The sequence below is a fragment of the Clytia hemisphaerica genome, unplaced genomic scaffold, assembly GCF_902728285.1.
Source record: "Clytia hemisphaerica strain Z4C2 unplaced genomic scaffold, Clytia hemisphaerica genome assembly, whole genome shotgun sequence".
NCBI classification, from domain to species: domain Eukaryota; kingdom Metazoa; phylum Cnidaria; class Hydrozoa; order Leptothecata; family Clytiidae; genus Clytia; species Clytia hemisphaerica.
This window is the reverse complement of record NW_027103585.1, coordinates 923378-935756: the sequence shown is the minus strand read 5'-3', so window position 1 is coordinate 935756 and position 12379 is coordinate 923378. Positions and strand designations below refer to the sequence as shown.

The window sequence follows — 12379 nt, the reverse complement described above, 5'->3', positions numbered from 1 at the left end:
TAATTTTTAATACAAATTTCAATGTTTGCGGTTTTGAATGACTGGTGGACTGCTGCTGTCAATAGCACGGGTTCGAAATTTTTTTTAAATAGGGGGATACACATATAGGGGGGATGGAATAAAAATAGGGGGTTTAGATCCCTCTGCACACTATTTTTCTCCGTTCAAGCTACTTCTAAACAAGTAGCCAATATTTGGGAATTTGTCAAGACTACATGCACTGCACCCCTTCATTATTCTTCCCCGGGCGTTTCGTCAGACCTCGCCAACAAGGGTTTTTAACACCAATTTTTAAAATGTCTCTTGAATTAAGCCTTCTATTCTAGTGTCTGGATATACATGAGTTTTAAATATTTCTCCTTTGGGCCCAACCTTGGTTTTTTCAGGAACAGGGCTCCCTAAGCTAAAATCATAATTTGCAAAAAGAGACTGTTGACACTGTTTGTATGAGGTTTATTGTAAAGCTGTAGAGTATACAGTATATACCTAAATAGTCAAAATTCAGGGAAACTAAGGTAAATGTTACGATTTCTCACCAGTCTACATCTGTTTAGGTAGGGAAAAACGGGGCCTTGTTGATTAATAACTCTACTTTTTAGCATGTTTTTCATGTTTTTCCATTTAAAATTAGCATTATTTAGCATTTTTTTCTGCTCTTTTTGGCATTTTTTCATGCATGTTTTTTCAAAAATGCCAGTGGGATCTCTGCTATTGTGGGTTGGTTGGTTGGTTTAAAGATCGGGTCACGCTTACCTCGTTTTCAACATATTGCTATGGTAATTAATTCCAAAGAGGAGTTCATAAGAAGTTAACTCTATTTATTAAAATACTTGAAGACTTAATCACTCCTCATGACCTGAATTCCCTGAATTTACTCGTCGCGGTTCTAGACGAGGTTTCCACATGGAATTCTCTGATTGTGACCCTGAGACAGGGCTGACCTATTGCTTTGAAACTTCACAAAAACCAGCCCAAATATTTTACTCTGTAGCATTTTATCGAGGAAAATGGGCCATTCCATTTTATATCCATACATGGGGGCGGAGAAAAATTTCCAGGGGGTAATCGGAGAAAAATTTACAAGAGATAAGACTGATTTTAGTTCGTCCACCCTTACTTCTAAGGTATGTAAAGAATTTTTCCAAGTGTTCTTTTGCAAATTTTGCCATTTTCCAGGGGGTATCAGAATCTTTATTTGCCTTAAAAAGGTTCGTCCACCCCTCCTCATGTATGGAAACTTTATGGAAAAGTGAGGGGGTATTGATAAAGAAGGTTTGAGAAAGAAAATTGTTTTCATTTTCAATACTATTTTTCTTTTCATCTCTAAACCATGCTATGTAATACCTATAAAATTCCTATGTACAATCTGTTCTGAAGATATTCTTATCAAAGGCCTATTCCTTTTGTGATAAAAAGTGTCCTTCATCCAAAAATAAAAAGTAAATTTCATTCAACGTTTTCAGTTTGACCAAACTATTGTCTAGAACATCTTAAAGCCATTTCTAGAACTCTTAAAGGTTTTATTTTTACATAAGTGTCCCCGTTTCATATCAGACACATGTTTCATATCAGTTTCATATTAGGCAGACACTATCTATTATTATATTGTGCTGATATAAGCAAAAAATGTTTTTCTTTCCCTCTTTCTGACCAATCTTGCTCCACATCCGTGTAAATTCAATGCAAAAAAGCTTATAAATTAAAATTGACGAGTAAGCAAACGATATCACTCTTATATAAAAACAAAACCTTTAAGCAAGTCAAACAAAATTAAGGTTAGCAATCGAGGCTTAGCTAACACTTACCAAGAACAAAGGTATTCAAACAAAAATTGCTCCTACTGGCTTTTGTTCACAAGTCCTTCTTTAGTTTGATCTCCTATTTATCCCTCAAAAGAATTCAAAAACTGAACAAAAATTAAAATATACTTTATATACACTCCCAAAATTATTTCTCCAAAAAAAACCACAAAAAAATAATCATGAAAGCCTAATAAAAAAATCCCAAATATTCTTTTTCATCATTTAAAAAATAATAATTTCAAATGCATAAAAAATTAAATAAACAAACAGAAAATTCACACGTTTAATAAAATATACACAAAATTCTTCTGACCATAATCAAAAAATTGAATTCAAAATCAAGTCACACCCTATTATATAATCGCATTGCTATAAAAACTTTGAACCCCATTACTTTTGCAACCATTTTGAATAGTTTGGCTGCCATTATGGATCGTCTGACTCAACAAGTCTAGATCACGTGATGTATCTTTGAAATTCAAATCATCACGTGTCACTCGGTTCGCTCCAAAAGGATCCACGGAGGAGGGAGGAGGAGGAGGTTTTCGAACAAATCCCAACGACGAAGGAGTGTTGTTATTGAAATTACAACCAATGGGAGGTAAGGAATTAGTGTTAAATCGATTCTGATTGGTTGTTTGTTGTTGTTTTGTGATGTTGAAGCCTCCAGCGTAGATGTTATTTAGGTTTGGTTGTTGAATGATGGAGGAGCGATTGTTGTTGTTATGGGAGAGAAGCAACGGAGGAGAACCTAAAGAATTTTTAATCTGAAAATGATAAAAGAGTCCGAACTTAGCTAACTGTCCTTTTTTGAATGAACTGAGCCATGTTATGTTACATCTCTTGTAAAAATTCCCCTCTAAAGATCATTCTACACTTTAAGCCCATTCTTGTCCTGTCCTGTTTGAATATCAAAAGCTTGGATTGCTTTCCTTCAAGTTTTTGTTTCAAAAGGGGTGCATTATTTTCAAGGCATTCACGTCCCGCAAGCAGTCGTAATATAGTGTGCGAAAGTTACCTAATTCTTACTTTTATTATTATCGTGAGTAAAAAACGGGGAGTCTTTGGAATCTGAATGGACCAAAATTTACTCGAAAATGGCCTCGTGTACTGATTTTCTCCACGTGTTCATTCAATGAAAATATGTTGGAAAGAAATTTCAAGTGGAATACTAATTACTTTTTCCGATGATGTTATTGTTATTGTTCCATTTCCCGTTGCCATGGATTGTGGATTTCAAGAACAATTCAATGTATCGGTGTCCTGGAGAAAAGAGATCAAAAGAAAAATAGTTTACGTCCTGGAGAAAAGAGATCAAAAGAAAAATAGTCTACGATTTCAGTCGTGTCGCTACAAATTAGCTAGGTTTATATCTTTGCTTTTCTACGGTGGAGATAGTTAACTTCTGATTTGTTTAGATCCTGACCAACTGAGGACGACGGTAAATCAGCACCTTTTCCTGTCCTTAAAATTCTGCGGGTCAGAACAGTTAGATTTTCAAAATCGCTTCAGTCACTCCGCCGTCCTCAAAATTGCAAAAAAAAACATAAACTCGCTACTGGCAGATGTTAATATAACCTCAGAAGGACTTCTTTCGACATTGTTTTTCATAATTTAAAACTGGTCATTAATTTAACCTTGTGAAAACTGCATTACGAGACGCTTTAGTTTGGTTTTCATAAGCAACAAAAATTTCAATCAAGAATTCCAGAAGTTGTAAACGGTGCTTTTAATAATTTGTCTTCAATTGAATTTACAGTTATTGTACTACACGCTTTTTTTATAAAAATACACTTTATAAGAATGTCCATGATGAAAATAGCCAAAAAATTAAGAATATCGTAAGAATATTGCCATCATGTTAACACTATTATATGATGATTTTCCCAAAAGAGTTAAGATTAAGAATATCCACGATGCAATGGATTTACACCATTCTTACAAAAAAAGCGTGTACATACAGTTTCTTTTGAGGATCATTAGCTAGCATCAAGTATCAGATCATCATGAGCTGATTTCTGGTCTCTAAATTTCATTTCGCCTTCCATTCTGGTCAGTAAATTACACACTTACCCATATTTTGTTTATCTTTCTTCATAGCCTCCTCTGCATCATGGTGGGTTGTGAAATCGACATCGCACTCTCCCTTTGGCCGACCTAAACATCACAAAATGGACGAGAGTTTTCAAAAAAGGTATTATATTATATTCAGCCTTAAGTAGACTGGAGTCGTTTGTAAACCTTATAATGGGCTGTTCCAGAAAAAAATTTGTTGACCCCCCTGGATTTTTTTCCAATCTTTCAGGACCCCCTTGGATTTTTTTCTCCCATTTCTTTAGACCACCCTGGATTTTCGACCTTGTTATACTGACCATCCTGGATTTTTTATTTTCCAGACCACCCTGAACGTCTCACCTCCTCAACATACCCAGCTGGCACACAACGTTTTTTCAACGTTTATCTAATGTTCATAACGTCCATATAACGTTAGGTGAACGTTGAAACAACATTGTGTGCCAGCTGGGTAGGGGTGCAGCCTATTTCTAGAATAGCCCAATACAGTGATGGGGGTGTTAAATGATAATACGATAATTGTTACGGTATCAGTTTGTATAAACTACAATTCCATATTTTTTGCTTATTTTTTTACTTTGTATGATAATATGTATTCTTTGATCTCACAATGATATGCCACTTAATGCACAAGACATCTACTCTTTGACTCTATTTTCTTGGGGTGGGGAATGTCGGGTATATGGGCTGGACCTTGAAATGCGCATCCCCAAAATAGTTTTTGTCACAACAAACCAGAGGGATGCTGCCAGCCCAACAAGACCCCAGAAAGACCAACTTGATGTGTTGTTTGAAACTCTTGGACAGACAGGTTCACAGATACCCGGCAACCATTTTATCCCCTTGTACCTATTTCTTCCATTTATGTCAAAATCAAAAGTTGGTCAAATTTTTTATTCTTTTTACCAGATCTAAAGCAAGCCAGAAACAATCAAGTACCTGTGTTTGACTCGTACAACAATCGGATATCTACTGGCTGTAAAGGTGCGAAAAACCTGATGACATCAGCAGCTGTAGATTCAAACGGAAGCCCTACGGAATAAAAATAAATGTAAGTTATACTTAGGTAAGCTAAATTTATCATGGTCTTGGCCCATGCTTTTGAGCAAAAATTGTTAAACAGGTTCTTAGTAAAAAATTGATAGACTTTTTGATGAATTAAGTCACGAGCAACGCTTACCTTACCTTACCAAAATATTGCTATGGTAATTGATTCCGAGAGGAGTTCATAGGAAGTTTGTTCCAATTTATTAAAGTAACACTTGAAGTCTCAAGGAGTTGATCACCTTGATAATGGTTTCAAAACGAGACCGTCGCTGCACTCAAAATAATGATTTTTTTCAAAACTTCACTGTTTGAAAAAACGGCTTAAATTTTTAACTTGTTTACCTCTCATATGTACGCTGTGTCCTGTTTTGCTGTTTGCTACTGTCATCCTATTAACGCCCATTCTGCGCCCTCCATTCATATTCATGGCGCCTTTACGCCCATTCCCGCCCATGTTGTGATTACGTGTATTGTTTGCGTTGATTTGATATGTTGAGTTGTCAGTGTTAAAGTTTGCGGAAATTCCGCCCGGTCCCAAGTTCATTCCCCCACGCCCACGCGCCCTAAAATGAAAAGAAAATATGAATAAATTAACAAAAATTAACAATTTCTATACTCCCCCGATAGAGCAGCGAGTTTATGTACTCTCGGGTACCTAATAGCCGTGGGGTTTGGAATAAGCGGGGGGGGAGGGGGTTGGAATAAAAATGTCCTGGGTGGAAAATTTCTGAAAAGGAGGCTAATAAAGCAGAATTAGGACAAAAGAGGGAACTTTCAAAAATATTTTCCCAAAAATTAATAAGCGGGGGGGGGGGGGGGGGGGGGGAATAAGAATGTCCTGGGTGGAAATTTTTTTTAGGATATAAGCGAATGAAAAGCTATCTATCTCTCCCCTATACGTGATACACGTTTTTTATAAGAACATCCAAATTATTTGAAGCCTTCAGATGTTCTTAACTTTTTGAGCTTTTAGCCTTAAAGTGTTCTTAACATGTTCTTGTTTTCGTCATTTTTGGGTTCTTATTTTCGTTATTTTTTGAGTATAGTCCTAAGAAATTGGGCGAGTCCGCGAAGCCTTAAAATGTTCTTAACTTGTTCTTAACATTTTGGCTATTGAAGCCTTATGTTCTTATATAGCTTGTTCTTATAAAAAAACGTGTAGATGAACTCGCTAGTTTCTCGTTAAGGGATATTGAGCTCATTTCAAACTGTTATCCCGCAATCATTGACCTGCTAGTTATTCTTGGTACCGCTCTATTTACCTGTAAACAGCATAAAGCAGGTCCAAGCTTGAGAAAGATTTGGTGTCATTGTAGCACGAAGCGAAAGACATTTTGTATGTTTTAATATATCGTGTAATGTGTATTTTATGTTTCAGCCATGGATATGTGCAGATGCTTTGTCGGTGTTCTGTCTAAGGTATGTGTTTATTTTTATTGCTATTTTTCTGTCATTTTCCAATAAAAATTTCATATTATAAATTCTTTGACATCAGGTATGTTATCTCGCATTCCCAACCCATGAAAGAAGCGTAAATCAATTTCATTCCAGCTTTTTTTTTGACGTTTATCTAACGTTCACAACGTCCATAAAACGTTAGGTGAACGTTGAAACAACGGTGTGTGCCAGCTGGGATTGATTGAACAAACACACCAAAGTAATTCTGACTCTTAACGCTCAGTTTAAAAAACCTGCTTGACTTCTAATAATTAACCTGCATTGCCTTTAAGACTTTAAATCAAACTTTTTCAGAGTCTTAAAAAGAAAGGAAATTTGACATGTAAAATGTTGATTATATAGATGTGACGCAACTTAATGTTTAAAAATCTCCTTAAAACTCTTAAAATCCAATCATTTTCTTGAAAATCTGATCAAAATATTTGAATAACAAAGCTATTAGAACGGATACTCTTATAAAAACATATCGATATAAAATTAGATGCCTTCAAAATTATAGCAATGTAGCTAGTGCTGTGTAATAAAACCGTCACATCCAGTAACTAGCCTTTATAGTAATGCTCCTGCTAACTGCAGTTAGCTGTTAGTATACAAACTGAAATTCATTTTTGAAATATTGAAATTAGAATACTTGGCTGCTCTGTTCTAGATCTGATCTAAATCTCAAAAGACTTTATATTAGATGAAGTAACTTCTACCATACCGTAGTCAAGATCAACAATCCAAAAGTTTGTCCAACAATCAAATGAAAACCTCCGAATACTTCTAGAGACGAACCAAGCTGGCTTGTCTTCTTAATTTTGTCTTTTGAATTATTCGAAAATCTATATTGGATTGTTAATCGTGACTACGATGATTCTTCAAAACGAGGCTACAAGAGTTCGTTAACTATTAGTTTGGACAAATCTTCCAAGTCTTTGTCAGTCTATCAATTCATTTCATTCACATCCTTCATCCACTAAAGTACAGCGAGATACAAAGAAAAAACAAGAAAGAAAAAAACGTCTGATGATGCCTTCATATCATCAACTCACAAAAAATATTGTTTGTAAACTTTCAAGCCATAAACCCTTCTACTAAAACGTGAACTTTAAAACATGACATCTTTTTCTCATATTTTGTCCGCTCTTCTAAATGTGTGACCTTTTGAAAGAATCTCACATCTATTTCGTTCTGCAACAGTCAAGAGAGAGAGTGCTATCTTTATAAAGCTTACTTAAACTTTTTGAAACAATGATCTTAAAAAAATGCGCCTCTGAGATATCAACTGATTTACGACTGCTTACAAACTTTGAGCCGGCTTTACCTCGATAACCCGACGTCATCTTTACACCTTAAGCTGATCTTTATCTCTCGTATTTGCCTCGTTTATTTTTTGTGATTTTTTTTTTGCAACATGTGTGTGAAAAATTGAACAAGGAGATTATTTCGGACATTTTAAAATGAAATAAAAGGCTTGTGCGAAAGACTTTTCCGGACACTTTTTTATCGGAATTAATGTTTCAAAGTCATGTTGCATGGTCTGGCTTCTTTTTCTTATCCTTCCAAAATTCACAAACAGCTTTCTCGAGAGAATGCCGTTCAGGGGAAGCTGTCAAATTTGTTTCTACCACTCCTGTATCTACGAAAGAGTGTATAATGTGCTTTCTCCACTGATTTCTAAAAACCCTGGACTAAACCAGCTTTGAGCGGATTTTAATTAATGTGGTACCCGCTAAAAATCTAATTTAGTGTTAAAAACTGACGCTAAACAACGCACTGATGTTCACACACAAAAGTTCAAGTGAAAGTAGATCTAGCGCATTTTTGATGCATTCAGACCACTATTGAGTAGTGCCACCGCTAGGGTTACACTTTCAAATACACCCTGATCAAAGATTTTAATTGGCTGGAATTGAGAAAATGTTTCCAGGGCTTATAATATAAAGCTCAGAGGCTTTCTCCCTCCTCCTTTGGGATCGTTTCTAACCGCAAAAATGATTGGTACTGATAGCAAAAATGACGAAATGTAGACGGATGTAAAATTAATTATTTCGGACCCTGCCAGATATCCTCAGAGGCTAAAAAAGGGACGCTGACCAGCGGCACCTCCCGTTCCCAATTTCACCCGAGTCCCCCCTCCCGCGGGAATTACGAGAATAACTGGTAATACGGACAACTCTATTGCGGTTGCTTTATCATTCCCATCGGCTAAAGAACTGATCTCCAAAAATTAGAGAAATTTTATTTCAACTCATTCAGTAAAGAAGATCTCTGAATTTCTGGGGTTCTCAAAGAAATATTTTAAGGGATGATAAATGAGTTCAAAAGAAATACATAGGAAAACAACTGAAGATTTTTTTGTCATGAAAGTTGGTGAGCTAAAGCAGCTAAAGTTTGCCAAGATGAGATGAGATGAGAGGAGACCTTTTCCCTCTGGTTGAAAGATGCATGATTTTGCTGAGCGCTTTTTTGATGAGAAGATTAAACCTATGATCTTTTGACATTAAGAACAACTTGTTACTAAATTAAATGACTTTTTAAATCGATAGTTGATCGATCATTCTGTCTTATCAGGAAAAGACTGCTACTTCTCAGACGGATAGAATCAAGACGAGTATTGTCTTTCGCCTATGCTCGAGAATATACATTCGAGCTTCATTAAGTAGTTGAAGTCTTGGTACACTTTGGATTAAACTGTTTATGGAGCGATGGCCAAATTGTCTAAAGGCGCCGGCACTTCAAACCAGGAGTTCGCTGTTCGAATCTCCGCTCCTTTCAATGTTCCGTTCAGTTCATAGTTCAGCCGAATCGGCTGGTCATTTGATCCTGTAAATACAATCGAAAGACTGTCTGAAAGTCCTAGAATACTGGACTATCTACACAAAATATCTAACTATATCTAACTACACTAGATGTCTACCGAATCATCTCAATTCTAACTGAAGCTTCAACAACGCGAGACTTTCCTAGCTGGTGAGCAAAGCTCATCATTCAATATTCTTTAGTCAACTAAGAACCAGTTTAATTGTCCAGACATTATATCATTACATTCTCATTATGAAGACTTGTAACAAACAAACTTCCAAGCTGGCATCCAGCAAAATATTACCAAAATTTCAAAACACGATCCTTCTAACATCTAACGGACATACAAACAACACTGTGTGAACGTTTGGACAATGTTGTGATCACTGGCCTCTATAAAGATCTTGGACTAAGCCATATCCGCCATTTTTGATCGAAGTTTTGAGAACGGTGATTCCCTAATGGTAGCATTCCTCGATGTAGGTCAATTCATTGTTCATTGCAATTTCCCTTGAAAATGATTTGACCCATATCAAATGGCATTAGGATACCCTTTCAAAAAGAAAACTTCGATCAAAGACTTTGGTCGGCTGCAATCGAGAAACTGCTTTCGGAGTTTATATAAAGCTCAGTGGAGTAAAAAGATGATGTGCAAACGTAGAAACATGTATCAATAAGTATAAGTTCCTTTCTATGCTGATGTCTAGCAGAAAATGATAAATATAGCTCCCAAGTAGAGCTCAAATAAAGCTCACTGCAAGCCATATGCAACGAATCAATTCCTGGTAGCTTTAGACCAGCAATTGTAGCGACTAACTAACGTATTGATGATTATAACATACATTCGACCCAACCTCACAACAAAATTAAGTCTTCCTTAACTTAATCTTTTACAACTCTCGCTAAACCTCAAAATCCTCGATACCGGCACATTACGACGAGTGATACTTTTAAAGACAGGTTATTGGAACATGTTTGTGAATTCCGTGAGAAAAAGTAAGATAATATAGGTATTTTTAATAAGAACAAACTATATAAGAACATAATGTTCTCTTGGTCAAAATATTGAGAACAAGTTAAGAACATTTTTAGGCTTTACGGAATCTGAAAGTCCAAATTTCTTAGGAAAAGCAACTAAAATACTCTAAAAATATGAAAATAAGAGCATTTTAGAAGTTTTTAGAGGCTTAAAAATCAAAAAGTTAAGAACATCCAAAGTCTTCAAAAATTTAGGTTGTTCTTATAAAAAAAGCGTGGTCTGGCGCTTCCGCTTAACAAGTTCAAAATCAATAACATCTCTCTCTATCGCGTTCCTTGTGTCTTACTTAATTAATTAGCGCCATCAAATCGCAAGTTCTTAATGAAGTTCAAAAGTCTTTAGTTGCTTTCTTCATTAATTAGATACATAGCTTTCCTCTCCAGTCAAAAAAACTTTCGTAGATTTCCTCCTACATTAATGGATAAGGTTTTTCGCCGACTTTTAACTTTCTAAGTAAATTTGGGACCTAACTGTATGGTAAATAATAAAGTTTCTTTATTGATACATGGGAAGTAAATAAAGGTCAATTAAGTCAATTAGACAGTCTAGCCATTAAAACTCGAGGGTTCAAATGAAGTGTTCAAAGATTTTTGTATAAATCAAGTTTGTAACTTTCTTTATAACTTTTCAGAAGCACATGAAACCTCTAGTTTAAACAGTCAGTCTTCTGCCCTGCCTTTTCTAACTGTGAACTAAAGTTTGGCAGAAGGTCGACTATTTTCACCGCCCTCTACAAAACTGCAGGTATTACAGAATAAGACTTCTGAGGATAAGTGTCTGGAATCAGGTAACTCAAAAAAAGATGATTTTGACAAACTAAGATTTTTGAAGGAACTGAAGAAAACAGTGATAAAAACTTACCAGCAAATTAAACATAATTCTTCGGTTGCCATTATATTCCTGTGTGTTCTTTTCCCCGTTTGTTTTTTTATCCCTGGATGAACGTTTTTGCTCCCAAATTCCACAATATTGCTTGATCGTTCTGCTTGCCACCTGATGAGGTTTGATAAAATCTTCTCACTCGCTTGCCAAGGAAGATGAAGAATAAACACTCGTCGAGTTTTCAAAAGAGCCAAATTTTACCAAAACCAAAAACTTCGACTTTTGATTAACACGTGATTAGTGTTTAGTCCCTTTTTCCCTGTAAACCCGCGAAGTGTGTCTCCCAAACAAACAAATTGCACAACAGCTGTGGTGGTGATGTTTGACGATGATGAGTTATTCAAATTAAGTCCACCAAACACACCAGATGACAAGTGTTTCTCTTAATCTGCTTGTTGTATCAAAAAGTATATATCACTTTTCAACTAACCTCAACCATCTATCACGAGATATTATTAAACGTCATTCGAAGTCAAAGCTTATTCGAAATTTCACAAGTGATTAGCCGTGCTCTTAATGGTATTTAAGTATATTTAAAAACATTCAGTCTTTCATTCTTTGCTTGCTACTTCACCTTGATTGTAATATATGGGTGTGAAAAACTCTTTAAGTCTGTCAACTTAACTTTGATGACCGACGCCTTTGATATCCTATTGCGAGTTTCAAATTCTGTTTCTTTCAATTCTTGGTGTAATCAGTTTTTTTGCCAATGTTGATTATTTCAGCCGTATATTCTTTAATTGAGAAAACAATTTTTCTTCTATTCGAACTTGCTTAATCTTTAAATTCCGTCTATTCGTTCAGCAATATTTCTTCGTGTTCGAAATATCACTGAAGTATGTTGGTGTTTGATTCCCCTGGGTAAATGTGTAAAAAAAGTAAAGATTTGGATGCGACCGAATTCCCTTGTGTGAATGAAATTTCCCCTTGGTGTTGTACGATACGATGTTTGTTTAGTTTTCAGAATAATTTAACCCTGTAAAAAATAAGATAAAAATAATCAGAATAAATAATAAAGAAGATATCTGTGAATGCATTGGGCTTTTCCAGAAATTTTTTTTTACCCCCACTGTTGAGGATATTGATTTTTCGAAGTATCGAACCCCCTGGATATCAACTCTTAAAAATTTGCTCAACTCGGATATCCTCTCTTATACTGGATATCGTATTTTTTACTTGAAAAGACACTTTACCCCTGGATATCCGCTCTCTTGCAGATATCCACTTTTGAGAAAAAATCGTTAACCCCCTGGATATCCAATATCCTCAACAGGGGGTGCACGGAATATTT

At 35.6% G+C, this 12379-nt stretch overlaps 1 protein-coding gene across 3 annotated transcripts; it reads right to left on the bottom strand.

Annotated features, from left to right (window-relative positions):
- Positions 1-1990: 1990 nt before the first annotated feature.
- Positions 1991-12054, bottom strand: LOC136801366 (heterogeneous nuclear ribonucleoprotein H3-like). Of its 3 annotated transcripts, none has more exons than XM_067058004.1 (6): positions 11068-12054; positions 5265-5485; positions 4815-4907; positions 3876-3959; positions 2982-3065; positions 1991-2553 (listed from the first exon to the last, which is right to left on the bottom strand). In XM_067058004.1, exons 1-6 carry the CDS (start codon positions 11097-11099, stop codon positions 2156-2158), a joined length of 912 nt encoding a protein of 303 aa, XP_066914105.1. In that variant the 5' UTR covers positions 11100-12054; the 3' UTR covers positions 1991-2155. The 3 variants fall into 3 exon arrangements, with proteins under 3 accessions (XP_066914105.1, XP_066914104.1, XP_066914106.1); XM_067058003.1 differs by lacking the exon at positions 11068-12054 and adding an exon at positions 6185-6388; XM_067058005.1 differs by lacking the exon at positions 11068-12054 and adding an exon at positions 6185-6388 and having other exon boundaries at positions 2460-2569.
- Positions 12055-12379: the final 325 nt, after the last annotated feature.

Coding starts and splice junctions, on each gene's coding strand:
- LOC136801366 (XM_067058003.1), bottom strand. CDS start 6,255: ATGTCTTTCGCTTCGTGCTACAATGACACCAAATCTTTCTCAAGCTTG. Junction 3,960..4,814: donor GTTGTACGAGTCAAACACAG/GTACTTGATTGT, acceptor TGTGATGTTTAG/GTCGGCCAAAGGGAGAGTGC. Junction 3,066..3,875: donor GAAAGATAAACAAAATATGG/GTAAGTGTGTAA, acceptor TCTTTTCTCCAG/GACACCGATACATTGAATTG.